The 22,094-nt window shown below is 44.7% G+C and overlaps 1 protein-coding gene across 2 annotated transcripts in view; it reads right to left on the bottom strand.

Annotated features, from left to right (window-relative positions):
* Positions 1–22,094, bottom strand: part of LOC147452776 (Transducin/WD40 repeat-like superfamily protein) — a 78,377-nt gene that overhangs the window by 29,870 nt on the left and 26,413 nt on the right. The window contains exons 1-4 of one of the 2 annotated variants that reach the window (XM_086518362.1): positions 2,506–2,667; positions 1,690–1,817; positions 1,499–1,568; positions 1,107–1,190 (exon numbers count right to left, since the gene is read on the bottom strand). In XM_086518362.1, coding sequence (XP_086374488.1) covers positions 1,107–1,190; positions 1,499–1,568; positions 1,690–1,760 — 225 coding nt within the window. In that variant the 5' untranslated portion in view covers positions 1,761–1,817; positions 2,506–2,667. Of the gene's footprint in view, positions 1–1,106; positions 1,191–1,498; positions 1,569–1,689; positions 1,818–2,505; positions 2,668–22,094 lie in introns of those variants that run through there. The other variant, XM_086518361.1, reaches the window with a different exon arrangement.

The raw sequence follows: 22,094 nt of genomic DNA, 5'->3' as shown, positions 1-22,094 counted from the left end.
CCACAGGTCTTGCAAGATTACTTGGTTGGTCACACAGAGAGGGACAATGTTTAGGGTTCGGCTGGCAGGAGTGGTAGCATAGAGTAGGCACACCTTGATTTTCCCTGGGTGTGGACGCCCTGAGGAGACCCAGACATTGTCTTTGGCACTCCCCACAGGCATAGCAGATATAGTTCAAGATTCTTCGTATGATGGTTTTCACGCAGGGCCACAGGATGGTCAGCTAGCTCAGGGTCAGCCAAGGTTATGAGAGAAAGCAGGGCAGCCAAGGGATCAGGCTTGAGGCAGCGGACGTCCTCAACAGTGCCCGATGTGTAATCTCTCAACAGCAGTTTGGACCAGAGAAGAGGAACTACAGATAGGAGCTGATCAATAGCCACGGTTTATAGTTTGCATGGTGGGCCCAGTGCTTCAAAGTCTTTGAGTGTAGACCCAAGTCTAAGCCTACCACAGTGCCAGTGCACCCTTTCTGGCTGGAGCTGATTACCACTCTCAGAGGACAATATGATAGCATACTGCTGAAAGACTGCCCCAGGAATTCATTCAGCTGTAGCAGCCAGGACCTTTCTCTACAGTGGGCACGGTATCCACTCGCACTAGCACTTCCCCCCTCCCATTTTTTCATTTAGCCAGTTGTAAATCTGTTGATGGGAGGATCTCCCTTTATCTTTGTACAGTGTACCGGATAGGGAGATGTAGCCGACCGGGCAGGTTAAAAAGTATTAAGGATCTGTTTTGCACAGAAAGAAAAAACTGACAAACTGTTGCTTCTAAATGTTCTCTTTGAAACGTGAATACATAAAAGGGTTTGGTAAGCCCTAAAATCAATTCGTACCCCTAATTTTTACTTGTCTTTGCAAGAACTGTAACCAAAAAATTCAAAAGCTGTTGAACATAGATGTGCAGGAAACGGATTCATAAAAACATAACTGATGGATTTTATTTTATGTTGTATGCATTGAAAACGTGAAGAAAGTGCCATCCACGGTCAGATAGCCGGCAATAGGTCTAAGACAAATACATGACAAGCAGTGATAACAACAAAATAGGTTTTAAATGCATCAAGTGGCTTTATATTCAAACACTATAGATATGTAAGAACACACCTCAAAGAGCTTGATGGATGTATCAGCACTTCCAGTTGCAATAAGCCTCCCATCTGGACTGAAACGCACACATCGTGCAGCATTCTGCTTGGATACATAAGTTTACCATCAGTGATCACATACAATAAATGATTCACAGCATGTATATGATAAGTCACACGGGAGCAGAACAACAACAGGCAAGCTGTTGAAAACATCATTAAAAAATCGCCTGCTTGGGAAGCTCCTGAAACCCCTTCATCCACAGACCAAGGAGATTCTAAATGCTTGCCATAGAGCTTCAAGAGGGCCTTCAACATATTCAATGGGAATCTAGCAGATTACTTGTTCAGACATGTTTTACAACAAAACCATTCCAGCTAAAAAACATCACAGGAGAAGAAAAGAAACACCTTATGCTCCGAAATATGGCGAGTATCATGTTTTGGGAAAGTTTTAGGATGCCCTTTTGTTTGCATTGAGCTGAGTCAAATGTAGAGAGGTCATGGACGCTATGTCATAATCATGGACAGAATAAACCAAAGAGCTAGCATAAATACCAGAGAAATATCAGGACACAACAGCGAAGTCACAACGTACTCACCTAAAGTCCAATGGTTTATGTGGAAGAGATGGCAATGGACCATATCCTGCATAGGTTGTGCCTGCAGACATTGAAGTGTCTGTCCAGCTTGTTGACAATGAATTTTCATCTCGATCTACCGACAATCCCTGAAGGTCAACAACAACGCAGAAAGCCAGCCTTCAGTGTGCAATAAGATAGCCTCAGTGCAAAAAAAATACTGTTGCTTTTAGAACACAAGCAACCAATTTTGACAAATCCAAGAATAAGCTAAATTTACATTAAAGGAAAGTGCAAGTTATGAACACATTTTAATCATGGTCATACAGAAGATACTATAACCACCAATTCCATCATGCATAGTACTAATTAAATACTACAATATCCACACTACTGCCAGTGCCCAATAGTGGTTGTAGAACTGGGTTCCCCTAATTGCACCAGTGCCCAATAGAGGGTCTAGAGCTACATATTGATAAATCGCACACATGCACACACATACAAGAGAGTGTAAATTAATACAAAGGACTCTGAACTGAGTTTCTATCATGGCTCCATATATGCAGGATTACAGCTCCACCAAAAAGTTTGTGTATGATTTCTGCATGTCCACTAACAAATATACATGATGGATCCAAGAAAAAAATTTAGTCGCATATTTGTTTGCCAAAAATTAATAAAAGCATCAGCTCCATCGTGTGTAGTATACACTACATGCTACAACATTGCCTATTTACATCATCGTGCCTACAAGTACAAATTAATTGTACAGCCCTGAGCCCACCAACTGTAGTTCTCAGCATCAAAGTTATGAGAGGCTTATATTGTAAAAGATACCTTCACAACTGCATTTGCCACCAGGTGGCATGAGCATTTGTTCTACAGGCCTTTTGAACTGCTTTCAAAGTCATTGTTGACAACCACTCCATCGAGATGTTAATTCTCATATTTTGGACATGACATGCAAACATGTAACTAACACATCAGTTTCTTATCAAAGTCTCTCCTTCAAAAAGGGAAGCTTTTCAGCCAATCATACCCACAAAGCACAGGAATGTCACAAAAAGAGAGTATACACATCACCTATGAATGATAGAAAGGGAAGAGAGGAGCCACATCCAAGGCCGTGCTTACTCCCATCTGAGAGTACCGTTCCAAAACTCTCTACACAATGAATGTGCAACCAAGTCATAATGATAGTTGTCAGAGAAAGTGTGAATAGTTTCACACTCCCCTCAATGTGTTATGGTGATCTTTCATATTTCTACTAACATGCTCTATTGAGTTGTCCGAGAGAGTGAGAATAGTTCCACACTCCCCTCAATGTGTTATGATGATCTTCCATATTTCTTATCACAAATGGGAGCGCATAACAATATCGAATATACTCGGATAAATGGAATTTATCACTTAATACTAAAGCCAATTAGAGAGAAATAGAGAGAGAAAGAAGATGAGTTGGTCCCCCCCCCCCCTCCCCCCCCCCACGAGTATCGTTATTACTAAGGAGAAGTCTATACAAGCACTTGAACCGAATGTATTACCACGTTCGTCTAGAACCAGACTTGATGGTACTCCAGAGCCTCGGCCTCATGTTCTCAAGGCAAAAACCGTATTCCAAAAAACCACCATCCCTTACTAAGAATCCTCCAGGGCCAAGGTTCTCGCCTCTGGATCTCACCTTCTAGACTCAAGGCATGGCATACCTAAAACTCTTTTCCGACTTTGTTCCCAGAGTACTCTTCCTATAGAGATCTTAGCATCAACTCTGCTTTCCTGGACGCGAAGTCTTTCCTTGGGAATCTCAACTCCCTGATCCAGCTTGAGAGTTTACCACTCTCAGATCCGTGGATCTACTCCCAAACTCAAGGTACAAAACCTTTGGCTGATCCGGCTCTAGTTCCTCATAAAGATTTTCTCCAGCAGAGGCTCATGCCTTCCTCTGCTCCTACTTCCTCATGTAGAGGAAGTACACCTGCAAACAATACTCAGAGATCAAAACATGGAAAACGTTACCTATGAGGTCTTGAAACTCGGAATGCAACTCGGTTCTAGAGAAGCAACTTTCCAGAGAGATCTCTTTGCACAGAACCTTCTCTTCCAATCCTACAGACAAAAGAGGTGTGCTCTCGGGTTCCTTCTCGTAAATCAGCCCCGTCCACGGTGTTTGTAGGCTGAAAACAGAGGAAAACAGAAAATTGTCGCAAAGAAACAATCTACGTAGGCACTTCTTCGCGATGGAACTCGCCTACTCGGTTTGAGCGACATCCGGTACACTTGGGGCAGCAATGGGAATCACTGGCATCTTCGCGGCTGAAATTTGCAGCATTATGGGCTCACTTCTAGTGCTGGCTTTCCTAGTGCCTGAGAAATGAAATGAAATGAAATGTTATATTAACGTCTTTAAAAGGCCAAAATGACCTATGAGACCAAACTGTTACAAAATTTGTGAATTTGATACCATGTCTGGGTACAAAAAGACTAGAACAAAATACTACTACTACTAGAATTCATCCTCATCTGCACTCTGGATGTTGAGAGAGTATGGCTCGAATCCTCTACTGTAGTCTCCGTCGATGCTGTGTAGCCCCTCTCCTCAATTGTGGCCGTCTGGATTTCCGTAGCCCCAATGCTCGGTTGATGAGAGTGCCAGTAGTAGTCGAATGAGTGTGGGCCGAGCTCTGCACTGATGGCTGCTCCTCTGGCTGTCCCATATCTAGTGAAAAGAAATCTGTAATCCGTCTCTGGGACTCTCTCTCTCTCTAGCTCTCCCCAGTAAAGTGTCTCTATATCTCTGTAACTCAAGTAGATATAGCCCAAGACATCTCTGATCCTCATAACTCATGACCCTAGCGAAAGGACCGAAATTATCTCTGAATAAGCAATGGAAAGTTGAAACGGCCCCGAATCTCATAGTACACTGTGCAATGACATATGTAATGTAGCTCTGTCTCTGGCTCTAGCTGGCATAAGCGGCATATCCTGCTGTCTGCTGGTATCCCTCTGAATCTACCAGTCTCCATCTCCAGTTGATGTGAGGATGTGCGTATCTGACCAATGGCACACAACAAACTATGAGACATATGTGTATCCATGTAGCTGGGTCGAATCACAAACCCATCTCCTGTGAGGTGGAGAAGATGCTCTCTATAGAAAGCCATCTTCGTGCCCCACTCTTATGGCGGCTCTATCCATGTCCTCCTAGTATCCAGCTGGATCAGGTCCTGACAAATGAGTCTAGTAATCTTCACCCGTGTAAGAGACATCGAGGGTGTCTGAAGAGAGTACTGGAAAGGGGGCAGCCTGTCCATGGTGAAGCCATGCATCTGAAATCATGATGTCATCTGTGAATACCAGCATAAAGTGTCCTCTTGAAGAGCTAACTGTCTGGAAGACTCAAGGGCCAGTCTAGCATATCTATCTCTAGTAGTATCCCACAAGTTGTGCACAAAGGAGACTGGTCTGGTAAGCGCCTCAATCTCCATAGGAGGGGCAACTAGCTCTGCTCGAATGATAGCGTGGGGTACAGAGGCCTTGGCTCTGATCAGTCAAGAGATCATAGATACCAAGGGCCTCTCCATACATCTCCAACCATCTTGGCCTACAGAAGGTCCCCATATCTGCACCGCATACAACATAGCTGAGGCTACTAAAGTATCAAAGAGCCATAACTTTGTCCGAGGTTCCTGGAACTGAACCTGCGAATACATTCTCTCCAAGCCTCCCAAGGCTGCATAAGCTCTATTCAGTCTAGTCTCTACTGCTCTCCCCAAAGAAAACCTCGGCCCACTGAAGACAACCCCAAGGTAAGTGTATGCATTTGTATACTCTACAATCTCTTGACCATATGTGAAAGTCAGTGCTAATCTCCTGATCCACTGTGGTGTGGTGTTAAACACCATAACCTTGGTTTTACCAAGGTTTACAGACAATCCACTATCCTCTGCAAAACTGTGTAATGCATCCAACTGTCGCTGCATACCCTCTGGTGAATCAGAGATCAACACAATATCATCAGCATATAACAACAATGGGATCCACGTCCCTGCCAGCTGGGCACCTCTATCACCCTCTCTGTCAATGTAATCAAACACCTCATCAACATACATACCAAATAGAGTAGGAGACAATGGGCAACCCTGTTTCACCCCAATGGTGGAGTGAACTAAATCAGATATCCCTTCCGGGGTGCGTACATGTCCCATCACTGATCTGTATAGAGCCATAATCCCCCAAATCAACACTATGGGCACCTCCATCTCCTGCAATTTGCGCATCAATCGAGCCCTCGTTACCATGTCAAATGCTTTGCGGAAATCCACAAAGCTACAATAAATCTGTCTCCTATGTGACCTACCCTCCTCAATGATGGCTCTGAGTGTCAGAATATGAACAAGAGTGGAGAAACCCCTCCTAAAACCGGCTTGGCCCTTTGCTGGTACACCCTCACCCTCTGCCCAATTACTCAACTACTGCTCAAGAATGGATGCATACAACCGTGCCAATGTGTGCCCAACCATAATAGTACGGTAATTCCCAGGCTCTGTAGGATCACCTGCCTTGAAGATAGGCACAATAGTAGACAACCTCCAATTCTCAAGTAACCCCTCACACATGGCACGACTGAACAACACTGCAAGAACCTCTACCAGCATATCTCTAGCATGTATAAAGTGCTCTGCTACTAGACCATCATGATCATATGCCCTGATGGTTCTCATCCTGTCAACGGCTCTCTTTACCATCTCAGTAAAGAAACTCGGTGTCTCCCATTTCAAGGTTTTTGGGAGTGATGCCTACATCCATGTGCCAAAGGTGTTCGAGAGAAGCAGAGGTAAAAGTTGGTTCCAACTTCCAAAATTAACAGAATGATTTTTTCAGCTACAACGCACTTTCCTATCTTCTCTTTTTGATCCTGAGCGGAAGGGGATCATGGTTAACCGTGATGTGAGCATGCTCCTTCAGAGGGGGTTGCGGGCTCATAGGTATTCGACATTATTGGTGGATACATGTCAAGCATATACGCTAGACTATGGAGACTCGACCTAGGCTTACTTTGTTGTTTCTTTGACTAGGATTTGGCAGACAAAAGGGTTTTCTTTTCTTGGACTATAAGCTTGTCTCTACTCCTATGGATCCCAAGCACAGGTTCTTGTATAAGCCCTTAGAGCTAGTAGATGATACCAAGTACTAGAAACTCGTTGGATCTCTCATTTGGTTGTTGAACATTCGATTTGACCTCAGTTTTCGAGCGGGACTCCTCAGTTCCTGTATGTAGAAGCGTGCCAAGTCACACTTGGAGAAAAATCTTTGGATCTTGCGGTATTTGAAGCAGCTGCAGTCGTTCAGCATTTGGTATGCTAGTGGATGTACAGACTCCAACATTACTCTATGAGGATGGAGTGATTAAGATTGGGTGGAATTGAGATCTAGATTCACTATCGTCAACTACAGGTTACATCTTTTCTTTTGGTCAGGAGGGTTTTCTCCCTTGAGACACCAAATGAATTATTTGAATTATAAGTGAGAGGGTTTCTCTCGCTGGAGACATCCAAGTACAAATATTTCTAGTGCGTCATTCAGAGTAATGACAAGAGCACTGTGAGGGGGGACATTTAAATGTAGGGCCACCAAGAACGGGTACTTCTGATGGGTGACAGGGAGCATCGGGAAGAAGTAGTCAACCATCCAGCAATTATTGTAAATAATTTTAAATAAATTATTGGAATTATAAGTGAGGGTTTCTCTCCTTGGAGACATCCGAGTACAAATATTTTTAGTGCGTGATTTAGAGTATGGACAAGAGCACTACGAGGGGGGTTATCTGTAGGGCCACCAAGAACAAGTACTTGTGATGGGTGACAGGGAGCATTGGAAAGAAGTATTCAACCATCTAGGAATGGACATCTCTGATGCATCATAGGATGGGTGACATAGAGCATTGTGAAGGAGATTGTACCGTAAGTTTGGTGAGATAGGACTAGGTGATGGGTATTCTTGATGTGTCACATGGTGGGTGACGGGAGCAAAGTTACCCGGATCGGGAACGGGGAATGGGAACAGGAGGATCCAGAATGGGACGGGAACAGGGAGGAAGGGGGGGGGGGGGGAACGGGAATGGGACCAGAACTATGAACTAAAGTAGGGCTTGAATTATCTCCATTCAACTTAGTCCCAAATCAACTCCTTAACAACCCCAAAAGTGTCCCCAACCCTGCCCTTAAATGTCCCCCAAACAAATCCCAAATCCGCCCCCAAAAGCCTACTTTTTTGCCCACAAATACCTACTTTTTCCCATTCCCCCCCGTGTTCCAGGGTTCTGCTCCATTCCCCCCCGTTCCGGAACACAGTTCTAGTTACATCCCATTCCGGAATGGCGTCCGTTCCCAATTCCGTTTCGAGAATGGGACTCTTCCGGAACGCCGTTTCGGAACGTTTGGGCTGCATTCCGCCCATTCCCTGTTACACTGGACGGGAGCATCGAAAAGGGACTATTGCATAGTCAGGAGGAAATTCCGAAGTGGGTTAGAATTGTGCACAAGAAATGAGCGAGCACTTGAATGAAGATGGGTTCAGAGGAAACTTTGAGGAAATACAACTGCTTTCTGAGAAAGCGGGTTGCTTTTTGGGAAAGCACATGCTTTCCTGTAAAGAGGTATGTTAGCATTGCATGTGTGCATGAGATTGCATCTAGGGACACATGAGTTGTGATTGTGTAAGCATTGTTTTCAGCTTACAAGGTTCATACCATTTTTAAAAAGTGACCGGTCGCCCACTAAATAAGTCAGCAGACAGGATTTAAAGAAAGCAACAAAACACCACCCCCCCTCTCTCTTTTTGGCAGAGCAAAAGTGATCTCTCTCCTTCACCTAGGCCAGACTTATACGTAGACCACAGGAATGGGTGTGCCCACAGAGTTGATTTGGGGGATCTTGGCTTTATATAGGACAATGGTGGGCCGAGTACGCACTACTGAGGGCATGTCTGACATGGTCCACTCCACTATTGGAGTGAAGCAAGGACGTCCCCCTATCTCCACTCTTTTTGGGATGTATGTGGATGAGTTTTCAGACTATGTAGAGCGAGAGGGGAACAGAGGTGCTCAGCTAGCGGGGACATGGATTCCGCTGTTGTTATATGCTGATGATATTGTGCTGATTTCAGATTCTCCAAAAGGGATGCAACGTCATTTGGATGCATCACATGTGTTTGCCTAGGATAGTGGAATGTCAGTGAACCTTGGTAAGACTACGGTAATGGTGTTTAACACCACGGCACAATGGGTTAAGAGGTCAGCTCCCACCTTAACGTATGGTCGAGACTCGAGAGACTGTGGAGTATACAGATGCATATACCTATCTTGAGGTGGTCTTCACTGGCGCAGTATTCTCCTTGAGGAGAGCAACAGAGATTAGATTGATAAGAGCTTACACAACATTAAGGAGATTGGAGAGGATGTGTTCGCAGGTTCAGTTTCAAGAACCTCGAACAAAGCTTTGCCTTTTTGATACTCTAGTGGCTTCAATTATGCTTTATGGAGTTCAGATATGGGGATCCTCATATGGGGATCCTCAATGGATCACCATGGCCGATCTAGTAGCACTGATAGATGGAGATGTATGGAGAGGCCGTATGGAGAGGCCTCTGGTCTCTATGATTTCTCGGATTATTTGGGCTAAAGTTTTTAGTGCCACATGACATTATTCGAGCCGAGCTAGCTGCTCCTTCCCTCGTGGTCGAGGCACTTACCAGATCATACACAGTTTATGGGACCTCTCAAAGACACATATGCTCGGCTGGCCCTTGAGTCCTCCAGACAGCTAGCGATGCAAGGTGATACAACATGTTGGTGTGGGCATATGACATCATGGTTTCAGTTACATGGGTTCAGCATGGACAGATTGCCCCTGTTCCAGTACTTCTTGGATGCACCCTCCCTATGTATCACACGGACAAAGATCACTAGACTCATACGTCAGGATTTGATTCAGCTAGATACCAGGAGCACATGGATACGGCCGATACAAGAGTTGGGCATAGAGATGGCTTTCTATAAAGAGCATTTTCTCCAACTCACGAAGGATGGATTTCTGACGAGGCCTGGATACATGGATGCACACTTATCTCATGGGATACGGTGTGCTATTGGCCAGATACGCACATCTTCGCATCAGCTTCAGATCGAGACTGGTAGATTTCGAGGAGTACCAGAGCAGAGGCCAGGATATGTCATTTATGTCATATTGAGCTAGAGACAGAGCTGCACTACATATGTCACTGCCCTATGTACTTTGAGATCCGTGGCCGCTTTCATTGCTTGTTCAGAGAGGGTTTCAAACCACTTTCAGAGTCATGAGATACCTAGACCAGAGATTCCTAGGCTTGTTTTCACTCAAGCTGCGGAGACACAGGGAGAGCTTGTTGAGGACAACAGGGGAGAGCCGGTCTCAGAGGCAGATCACAGATTGCTTTACACAAAATGAGCAACGAGAGGAGTACTGGCTCACCACAATAGAGCTCAGCTTCAGATCGCACCCGTACCAGAGGTACGTTAATCGATCGGGCAATTGAGCTAGGGAGATCCAGACGACCACGATCACGGAGGGCTTCATAGTATCAGAGGAGGCTACAGCTAGCTCGACATGAGAGACGCCCAGTCAAAGTACTGACTGGGCGCCTTGTATAGTCAGAGTACTTACTATGGAAGATATTCACGAGATTTCCTTTGAGTCCCCCCTCGATCTGCCTACCATTTTATAACACCCATTGTACCATTGTTTCAGCTCTCATTTCCCTTCCCCCCCCTCCCCAACTTTTTTCGTTGTATTCAAGATATTGTACTAGATGCACCACTTGTAACTTTTTTGGTCTCATAGCTCATGTTTTTTTTGAAGGGTTACTCAACTCCGAGGAAAAAAAGAAATCCCCTTGTAAAAGAGAATAGACAGTGCCTTTGAACAAATTCAAGAGATAAGACCTTCTGTGGCAATGAGAAAACTCATCTACGATTAGCACAATCACACACGAAACTAAAACACCAGTAAACCGTGACGAAGAAGAAGTAACTTCCAAAGCTACACGCATACGTGGTCCTAGAATTTACATGACAGCTAGAAAGAAATTCTACCCATACTGCAAAACTTGGTATGTTGAACCACAACAACCCAAACGAATTTCTGTTCAAGAAGCATTTGCCAATTAAGTAAATCATTCTCTTTGTACGGAGTTTTAGACACTGGTAGAGTAGTACTAAGACCACTCGTAATATGGAAGCCAGTGATAATTTCAACGGCACAAACTTCATTACATGGCAAACTCGAATAAAATTCAGACTTATGAAAAAGGGATTATGGGATTTTGTAGAAACAGAATCTGCAGAGATCTCAACTAGAGAAACTTCCTCAACATTTGAGCAAAGAAATCTAAAAGCCCTAGGAATTATAGGGGAAGGCTTACAAGATCTTTTTATACATCATATTGGTTCTTGCAGTACTGCACGGGAAGCTTGGGTTTTACTTAAGAAAGTATTTGGTACTACTTCCAAGACATCTAAAATCATGGAGTTTTTTTCACTTACAAAAGTTACCGGCACTAATATGTCAGCACACTTAAGCAAATTCAAAAGTTTATAGTCACAATTAGCATAAATCAACAAAGATGTGGAAGAAGATATCAAGATAGTTGTTCTCATCAAAAGTATTTCAACTCTTGATGAGTATTATAACCTTGTTACCATCCTAACAAATCTCCCTACACCTATCTTAGCTGAGGTGGAGGTATCTCTCTTAGAAGAAGAAAGAAGAATCCATAAGAAACATGAACATTTTGAAATACAAGGAGCATACCTTACTCAAAGTAAGGAGGGCAACAAAAGTCAACGACCATTCTACAAAGGAAGCAGCTCAAGAGAACCTCAAAGGACTTGATCATTCAAAGACTCCAAGAAAGACACTGTATGCACATTTTGTGGCAAAGGCAATCACACAGAGGAATCATGTTTCCTTAAACAACGGATAAAAGCAATGTATATCAGAGAGTCGGATTCAAAAGATGCAGATGAAAAAAAGACTGTCTCAGATGAGGCAAACCTTGTGCACGTAGACGAAGAAGGCCCACAACCTGCATGTAGAAGGCCCATTCTTCGTCTACATGCGCAAAGTTTGCCTCATCTGAGGCAGTTTTTGTTTCATCTGTATCTTTTGAATCTGACTCTCCGATGTACATTGCTTTTATCCGTTGTTTAAGGAAACATGATTCCTCTGTGTGATTGCCTTTGCCACAAAATGTGCATACAGTGTCTTTCTTGGAGTCTTTGAATGATCAAGTCCTTTGAGGTTCCATTGAGCTGCTTCCTTTGTAGAATGGTCGTTGACTTTTGTTGCCCTCCTTACTTTGAGTAAGGTATGCTCCTTGTATTTCAAAATGTTCATGTTTCTTATGGATTCTTCTTTCTTCTTCTAAGAGAGATACCTCCATCTCAGCTAAGATAGATGTAAGGAGATTTGTTAGGGTGGTAACAAGGCTAGAATACTCATCAAGAGTTGAAATACTTTTGATGAGAACAGCTATTTTGATATCTTCTTCCACATCTTTGTTGATTCCTGCTAATTGTGACTATAAACTTTTGAATTTGCTTAAGTGTGCTGACATATTAGTGCCGGTAACTTTTGTAAGTGAAAAAAACTCCATGATTTTAGATGTCTTGGAAGTAGTACCAAATACTTTCTCAAGTAAAACCCAAGCTTCCCGTGCAGTACTGCAAGAACCAATATGATGTATAAAAAGATCTTGTAAGCCTTCCCCTATAATTCCTAGGGCTTTTAGATTTCTTTGCTCAAATGTTGAGGAAGTTTCTCTAGTTGAGGTCCTTGCAGGTTCTGTTTCTACAAAATCCCATAATCCCTTTTTAATAAGTCTGAATTTTATTCGAGTTTTCCATGTAAAGAAGTTTGTGCCGTTGAAATTATCACTAGCTTCCATATTAGGATTGATCTTAGTAGAGTACTACTCTACCAATGTCTAAAACTCCATACAAAGAGAATGATTTACTTAATTGGCAAATGCTTCTTGAACAGAAATTCGTTTGGGTTGTTGTGGTTCAACATACCAAGTTTTGCAGTATGGGCAGAATTTTTTTCTAGCTGTCCTGTAAATTCTAGGACCACGTATGCGTGTAGCTTTGGAAGTTACTTCTTCTTCGTCACAGTATATTAGTCTTTTAGTTTCGTATGTGATTGTGCTAATCATAGATGAGTTTTCTCATTGCCAAAGAAGGTCTTACCTCTTGAATTTGTTGAAAGGCACTATCTATTCTCTTTTACAAGGGGATTTCTTTTTTTCCTCGGAGTTGAGTAACCCTTCAAAAAAAACATGAGCTATGAGACCAAAAAAGTTACAAGTGGTGCATCTAGTACAATATCTTGAGTACAACGAAAAAAGGTGGGGGGAGGGGGAGATGAGAGCTGATACAATGGTACATTGGGTGTTATAAAATGTTAGGCAGATCAGGGGGGGGTCGAAGGAGATCACTCATCGGTCGGTGACGAATCTCGTCAATATCCTGCATAGTCAGTACTCTGACTATACGAGGCGCCCAGTCAGTACTCTGACTGGGCGCCTCGCATGTCGAGCTAGCTGTAGCCTCCTCCGATACTATGAAGGCCCCCGTGATCGTGGTCGTCTGGATCTCCCTAGCTCAATTGCCTGATCGATCAACGTACCTCTGGTACGGGTGCGATCTGAAGCTGAGCTCTATTGTGGTGAGCGAGTACTCCTCTCGTTGCTCATTTGGTGTAAAGCAATCTGTGATCTGCCTCTGAGACCGGCTCTCCCCTGTTGTCCTCAACAAGCTCTCCCTGTGTCTCCACACCTTGAGTAAAAACAAGCCTAGGAATCTCTAGTTTGGGTATCTCATGACTCTGAAAGTGGTCTGAAACCCTCTCTGAACAAGCAGTGAAAGCGGCCACGGATCTCAAAGTACATAGGGCAGTGACATATGTAGTGCAGCTCTGTCTCTAGCTCAATATGACATAAATGACATATCCTGGCCTCTGCTATGGTACTCCTCGAAATCTACCAGTCTTGATCTGAAGTTGATTAGAGGATATGCGTATCTAGCCAATAGCACACCGTATCCCATGAGATAAGTGTGTATCCATGTATCCAAGCCTCGTCACAAATCCATCCTTCATGAGTTGGAGAAAATGCTCTTTATAGAAAGCCATCTCTGTGCCCAACTTTTGTATCGGCCGTATCCATGTGCTCCTGGTATCTAGCTGAATCAGATCCTGACGTATGAGTCTAGTGATCTTTGTCCGTGTGATACATAGGGAGAGTGCATCCAAGAAGTACTGGAACAGGGGCAATCTGTCCATGTTGAACCCATGTAACTGAAACCATGATTTCATCTGCCCATACCAACATGTTGTATCACCTTGCATCGCTAGCTGTCTGGAGGACTCAAGGGCCAGCCGAGCATATCTGTCTATGAGAGGTCCCATAAACTGTGTATGGTCTGGTAAGTGCCTCGACCACGAGGGAAGGAGCAGCTAGCTCGGCTCGAATAATGTCATGTGGCACTAAAAACTTAGCCCAAATAATCTGAGAAATCATAGAGACTAGAGGCCTCTCCATACGGCCTCTCCATACATCTCCATCTATCAGTGCTACCGGATCTGCCATGGTGATCCATTGAGGATCCCCATATCTGAACTCCATAAAGCATAATTGAAGCCACTAGAGTATCAAAAAGGCAAATCTTTGTTCAAGGTTCTTGAAACTGAACCTACGAACACATCCTCTCCAATCTCCTTAATGTTGTGTAAGCTCTGATCAGTCTCATCTTTGCTGCTCTCCTCAAGGAGAATACTGCGCCAGTGAAGACCACCCAAGATAGGTATATACATCTGTATACTCCACAGTCTCGACCATACGTTAAGGTGGGAGTGACCTCTTAACCCATTGTGTCGTGGTGTTAAACACCATTACCTTAGTCTTACCAAGGTTCACTGACATTCCACTATCCTAGGCAAACACATGTGATGTATCCAAATGACGTTGCATCCCTTCTGGAGAATCTAAAATCAGCACAATATCATCAGCATATAACAAGAGCGGAATCCATGTCCCCGCTAGTTGAGCACCTCTGTCCCCCTCTCGCTCTACATAGTCTGAAAACTCATTCACATACATCCCAAAAAGAGTCGGAGATAGAGGGCATCCTTGCTTCACTCCAATAGTGGAATGGACCATGTCAGAAATGCCCTCAATAGTGCGTACTCGGCCCACCACTGTCCTATATAAAGCCAAGATCCCCCAAATCAACTTTGTGGGCACACCCATGTCCTGTGGTCTACGTATAAGTCTGGCCTAGGTGAAGGAGAGAGATCACTTTTGCTCTGCCAAAAAGAGAGAGGGGGGGGGGGGGGGGGGGGGGGTGTTTTGTTGCTTTCTTTAAATCCTGACTGCAGATGCGTTGAGTCGCAAAGGACAGATTTTGGCTCTTGAGTCAAGAACCACATTTTCTATACAGGGTGAGTCTTTTGACAGCATGAAGAGTCAGTATGCAGATTCGGAGTTTGGTAAGTATTGGTTGCAAGCTCTTACTTCCCAAGGGCCCAGCAACTATCTCATTCGTGATGGATTGTTATTTTTTCGTCAACGTCAATGTGTGTTGTCCTCTCTCAGGCCAACCATATTGCATGATGCACATGATTCTCTCACGGGTGGGCACAGGCCCCAGGGGTATGAACACCACATAGGAAAAGATTGAACGATTTTTCTATTGGCCTAAAATGCGAAAAGATGTGTTTAGTTATGTCACACATTGCACTATATGTCAAAAAGTCAAAGCTCCTCGGGGTAAACAGCAAGGCCTCTTGCTTCCGCTGCCTATTCCCGAGGGACCTTTTCAAGATATCTCTATGGATTTTGTGACTAACTTACCACCAAGTCAGCATTCAAGGAACACTCAATGTTTAACTATTGTTGATCGTTTCAGCAAATTCTCCATGTTGATTCCTTGTATGGCCACAGTTACTGCACAAGATGTTGCACGATTGTTCATAAAGCATTGGTACCCCCTCTGTGGTTTGCCAAAGTCCATTGTTTCAGATAGGGATGTTAAGTTTACGTCCAACTTTTGGCGTGCACTCTTTGAAAATTTTGGCACAAAGTTGAATTTTTCATCCGCTTTTCATCCACAGTCAGATGGTCAAACGGAAATTTATAATCAGTTGGCTTTTGATGTGTTGAAGTCTTATGTTCATGATCAGCAATCTCAATGGGAGCTCTATCTCCCATTGGTTCAGGCTATTCTCAATGATTCCTTCTCTTCTGCTATTGGTCGAACTCCGTATGAGGCAGCTTTTGGCCGCCGATTCCAGTCACTGTTGACTGGATCGGTCAGTCAAATGCCTGATGCCAATGCTGAGAGTCAGTCATTGGATGAGATTTTTGAGAGTGTGAAGCTTCGGCTAAGCAAGGCTCAGGAATCTTATTCTAGACAGGCTAACAAGCATCGTCGGGAGATCTCGATCAAGGAAGGAGATTGGGTGTATCTACGAATCATGAAACAGCGTCTTAAGCAAGTTGGAAAGAAATGTCCTAAGTTATCTTTTCGTATGTATGGTCCATTTCTAGTCATCAAAAAGATTAATGAGGTTTCAATGAAATTGAAGTTGCCTAACTCATGGTCAATGCACAACGTTTTCTATGTTTCTTGGTTGAAAGTGTTTCAGGGAACACCTCCAAAGGACGTTTCGGAAGAAGAAGAACCAGAGATCATCGATGAAGCAGAAGTCGTGGAGCCGGAGCAAGTCTTGTTGCATCGGTTTCGCCATGGTTCGAAGAAACAAGTACGACAGTATTTTTTGAAGTTCAAAGATCGAGGAACCCACGAAGCGGTGTGGGTAGACGAAGAGTTCTTCAAGGATTATCCAGAGTTATTGGCAGACTACAAGGAAGCCATGCAGCTCGGTACCAGTACCTCACTTTAAAAAGGAGGGGATGTCACGTGACACATCCAACCCTATGTGTCCGTGGACAAGCTACACCATAGCAGGGTTCCCGTCAGTCAAGTCAGTTTAGATTAGCAGTGATCTGGCACTTTTGTGAGTCTATTTGTAGACCGTGCATGCCCAGTCACTTAGAGTAGATGCATATCCTCTGGTTGCATAAGCATAAGCATAAGCATTTCCATTAGAGACAGTTTGGGGATTTTTCAAGTGACTTTAGCCTATTTTTCCCTATATTTAACATTTTTCACTTATTTAGTAAGTGACTTTTGTTGGGTACTCAGTAGGGCAAATTGGGTAAGTTAATATATAAGCAAACCCAAGTTAGCACAAATTGGCAGATGAGCCAAGGAGCACAGCAGGCTACCAAGCAACAGGTGTTCCTTCCCTCTCTCAGCAAGACCCTCTCCAAGCAACTTGGTGAGGCCCATTCACCCGCAGCCATCAGCTATAAGGATCGCCATCTAGCAAGACCTTTCTCTGGCGCTTCTTCTCCAGCAACTATCGCCAGCAAATCAACTGAACCTAGCCTTTTTGATGTGGTCACATTCAGCGTTTTTTCAGCCAGTTACTTGAAGGGGATCGGGGAGCGGGAGCATCACAGACGGAGAGTGAGAGAGAGAGAAGGAGACACACACACGATGTGGGTGGGGAGACTGTGAAGTGGCAGCTCCCCCTATACAGTATACTCACTATAAGTATAGGGTAACAGTGGGCGGACGCCCATGACCTGGGCGACCGGTCAAGGCACATAGGCCTTAACCCCAACAACCTCCCACTTAAAGGCCAATGTGTCTTTAAGCAAGATCTACTAGTGTACAACCAATAGAAGGTGAGAGATTCTCTCAACCTATGTCCACTGACTCTCGATGAGCTAGGCATCCGGCTCTACTGATAGACAAACATCCCGCTGCGGAAGCCACACAGAGCTAGCTCCAAGCTCTGCAAAGAGTCTACAAGAGCTCATGCACTCCTGCAAGTATCGGTCCAATACCTGCAAACCTCCCCTATCCTCTATGCCGAGGTCAGTCATCGAACAACTAATCAACCCTGCTGCAAATGCTCCCATTGCAGCTGCTATGTCGGGCCTCGAGATCAGCATCTCGTACATGAGGACACCGAACGTTGATGCAACCCTGGCAACCTCTGCCACCTCCAACTCAGAACTCAACTCATGGCAATCCTGTCCCCTATCATAGAGACCATGGCACTCTGACTCCGAGCTCTGGAGTGACTCCTCGTGCCCACCACATATCACATGTGTACCAAGAGTATCCATCTGTCCAAAATCTGCATCAAGCTTTGGCATAAGCATATCAAGAAATGACTCCACAATAGCCGACATCTCAGCATCCATGTGAGTCATCTCTGTCATCGCCTTTGATGACTCATCTTGTTGTGACTCACTAGAGTTGTCCCGCTCTACCTGTGCATCCGTAGACGCAACCTGCACAACAAGGTCACTGCTCTGCACTCCATGCAAAGCATCCTGCAACCCACAAGCAAAAGAGACTCGCCTGCTCTCTCGCTCTCTACTTGGCTGCATGATCACAGAGACAACACCGTCTCTCACGTGATCCACATGCAATGGGTAACCTGTACCACTCCTCGCACCTCTCGCAATCACTAGCGAACCCAAATGCATCACAAAATCTCGCTCTCGTAGCGAAATCTGACATCCACAATCTCTAAGCTGACCAATCGAGATCAAACTCACTGTCAAATCTAGTACATAGCGCACATGTCGTAACAAGTAAGATGTACCACTCGGTAATGACAGTCTCACATCTCCTGCACCTGCTATCGCATGCACCGATCCATCGGTCAAACGTACACTGCCAAGCATCCCGCTAGAATAGCTACAAAACCATTCACGATGTGGCGTGACATGAAACATAGCATCTGCGTCTAGCAACCACTGCGAAGGGAGTGCACTATCCACATGTATAGCATCTCGTGCATAGCTCGAGGTAAAAGTGACATCCCCGTCACTAGTATACTCCGACACTACATCTGCCTCAACTGTCAAAGCAACTAAGTCCATGGCATCACTACATACATCTCTGAGACTGCCATGTCTCCTACGATGTCGCATACGACGAAAACAGCGTTGTCTAACGTATCCAAAATGACCACAATACCAACATATCACCTGTCGGCGTACTCGTGAATGTACATGTCTCACACGAGTCCTTGATGACTCATATCTATCATACATATCATGTAATCTGCGCCAAAGTACTCTCGAAGTAGCCTCATACATAACAAGAGCATATACAGATTCCACAAGGTGCAAAGAGAGTGTAGATAGTGCCATCTCCTCTAGCTCCTGCCACTGATCATCAGACATGTTTGAAGGTCTACATGCATCACCACTCAATGGTCGATGCAACCCTCGCTGTGTCAGTGCATCAAGCATACAATCTCTCCATGCCGCAAAGTCTGACCCATCAAACACGCACATCTGTGAGAGGTCACGATCTGATCGATCACCTCTCTCTGCCATGAGCACAAGTAGCAAGCTAGATAGCAAAACCACCTCACCAACAACACCTGGAAATTGTCTACAAATATGGCTAGAAACACAATGTAAAGCCTGTGAGACACACTCCAAAGTAGAGCGCCCGCAATGTCAATACAAGCCTCGCCTGCTCTAGTATCACACTGCAATCTGTGAGCTAATCACCAAGCCCACACTGTGCAGTATCGATGCATACACATGCACAAATCTCCCACCTACAGAGAATACCGCACGCAAACTCTGAGTGTAACCAACACTCTCAAAGCCAAAAAACTGAGTGCCAAAATCAAGCCAAGCTAAGCAAGAAACATGGACATTATGTCACAAAATACTGGGAAAATTTTTCCAGAATTTCGACGTAAAATGGCTATCTAACCCAAAATAACCATAAGTCGATCAACCGCTCAACAAGAGCCAATGCGCAATCAATCAGCACTCAACATGCATGATCAAATCCCTACAAATCTGTGCATTAAATTGCCTGCACAAAACCTGTGCTACAAACCTCTGTCATAAAACCAGCCAGCAATGCAATTAGAGTGACCACCTGTGAGCGCATAAGCGGAAAACCTATCCGCAAGCAACAAGTCAATGCATGACTAATACCTTACGAACACTGTCACAACATGCATAAAACTCTTGGCACAAATCGGACAGAGTCTTATTTGTATGGGGACTAAGTCACACCCAAAACAACAAAGGAAATAAGATGCCAAATCCTATGGCAAACAATCTGGGAGTAGCTCAGCCAGATCACTGAGCATACAAAGAGCTCCCGCAGTGTACATACATGAGCACAAACCGGCTAACAAGACACTGCCATGCATGAAATCGAGTTACTGTAGTACATCTGCCATCTGAAGAGAAGTCACCTGTACACCTGTGGCAAAGCAAGGTACCAAAGCCAGTAAACAGGACACTGCAACACCTCTGGAACTGAAATCCAGGAGACTAGAGCGTAACAGCTCTCCACAATGTCATACATAGCTTGGCAAAGCACAAAACACGCTCTATGCCAACCCGGCACCTAGAGCAATCTGTAGTGCAAACCCTGTACCTGTACTTCGTCTCTTGGCTTGAATCTGGAGGAGCGTCGTCAATCTCCTGCACACTCCCCTCCCTTCAGAGGGATGACTGGCTCTCTTGCAGCGAGGACAGCTTCCTCCATAGATCCACTTGCCGATTTTGGTTAGATAGAGTATCAGATCGTTAAAAAAATTTGACACCACCCCAAATCTTCCCCTGTTGCTGTTGTAGACACCTGTTCCTGTCTACAGACCTGCTGTCCTGATAGCTACAGCCTGGAAAAAAGCTGCCAAAGTTTCCCCGCAGAGTGATCAAAAATCACACACAAAACTTAGCCATAACTGACAATCCACATCCTGCATACATCACTTGCCAAACATATGGTACCTGAGCTCACTCCTAACTCAGTGGCTTGCTGGACAAACTGTCCACCTGTACGCACGTGAATCTGTCACCTACGAGCTTGACAAGCTCAACATGTATCTAGAATTGCCATACTTAGCAATCGATCCGCACAAGACATGTGCATCATCCCTCTGATCAATGTACTTGTATGCATATAACACTCTAGGCCAAAGCACGGCACTATGAGCAACCACTCTCACTTCTGAGAGCAAACATGTGCAGAATCCTCAATGCACATACATGGCTCCCTCTCCAGCAAACTAGCTCAAACACCTATGAGCTCATGGCATCCATGTGATTGCAAAACAGCAATGCGCAAGGCATACACCATCAAGCTAAGCACCTCCTGACACAAGGGCTTACTACCCACCTGCAAGAGCTCACCGCCTGGCTCTCAATGTATCAGACCTCAATGCCCATACATGGTCTTGAGCACATGCCAACCCACACAAGCAAATTGAATCCGCTCTGAAAGGCCCTCAAAGCTCAAGTTTTGCTACTGTTGCTCACTAGCTGTGCTGCTGCCTCCTACTTTGAAATATAAATTTGACAGCCAAAATGAGCGCAGACCCGGGTACAAAGTACCTTCTTTATTTTGGGCGGCCGATTTGGGTAAAATCAAGTCTTTGATCACCTAATTTTGACACTGTCACAAAAGCCTGCTGTTTTGCAATAAATCTACAGCAGATGTGGCACCTGTAGTAGGCAATGAAGCTAGCTCTGCAAGCTTGAGGCAAAATAGCCCACGACCTCTCTAGAATGCTCAGATCTACACCGACTCTTGCACTTCAAGATCTCCAAAGCTCCAAGCTCTTTGAGCTCTCCAATCCAAGCTCCTTGCTTCATGCCTATGTAAGCTCTCTCTCGCCGAGCACTTCTCTAACGAGCTCCCTCTGCCATAGCCGAGCTCCGAGCTCCGGGCACCTGCTCCGCCACCAAACCAGCTCTGATACCAATTGAAGGGGATCGGGGAGCACCACAGACGGAGAGTGAGAGAGAGAGAAGGAGACACACACACGATGTGGGTGGGGAGACTGTGAAGTGGCAGCTCCCCCTATACAGTATACTCACTATAAGTATAGGGTAACAGTGGGCGGACGCCCATGACCTGGGCGACCGGTCAAAGCACATAGGCCTTAACCCCAACATTACTAACGCTAGATCCCTCAGCAAATTCAGCGCTTGACTTCATCAAATTCAGCAAAGGTAACCATAGCTTGACAAGGAATACTAACGCTAGAAAGGCTGCAAATTTCAGCAAGAAACCACCTGCTGTCACAGCGTTTTTCAGCCAAGAATCTCTCCCCAAAAACGCAGCCTAAAGAGCAGGAAAACCAGCGTTTTTCATCACCATTTCAGCCCCGACCAAGACAATCATTTTCAGCCATGAAACCAGCAAGAAACAGTCATTTTCAGCCACCAAGATCACAGATTTCAGCCTAAGTCGCCGTCGTCATCAC

Source organism: Adiantum capillus-veneris, chromosome 8, assembly GCF_014529385.1.
Source record: "Adiantum capillus-veneris isolate H3 chromosome 8, ASM1452938v2, whole genome shotgun sequence".
Classification (NCBI taxonomy): Eukaryota; Viridiplantae; Streptophyta; class Polypodiopsida; order Polypodiales; family Pteridaceae; genus Adiantum; species Adiantum capillus-veneris.
This window is presented reverse-complemented; position numbering and strand designations above follow the sequence as displayed.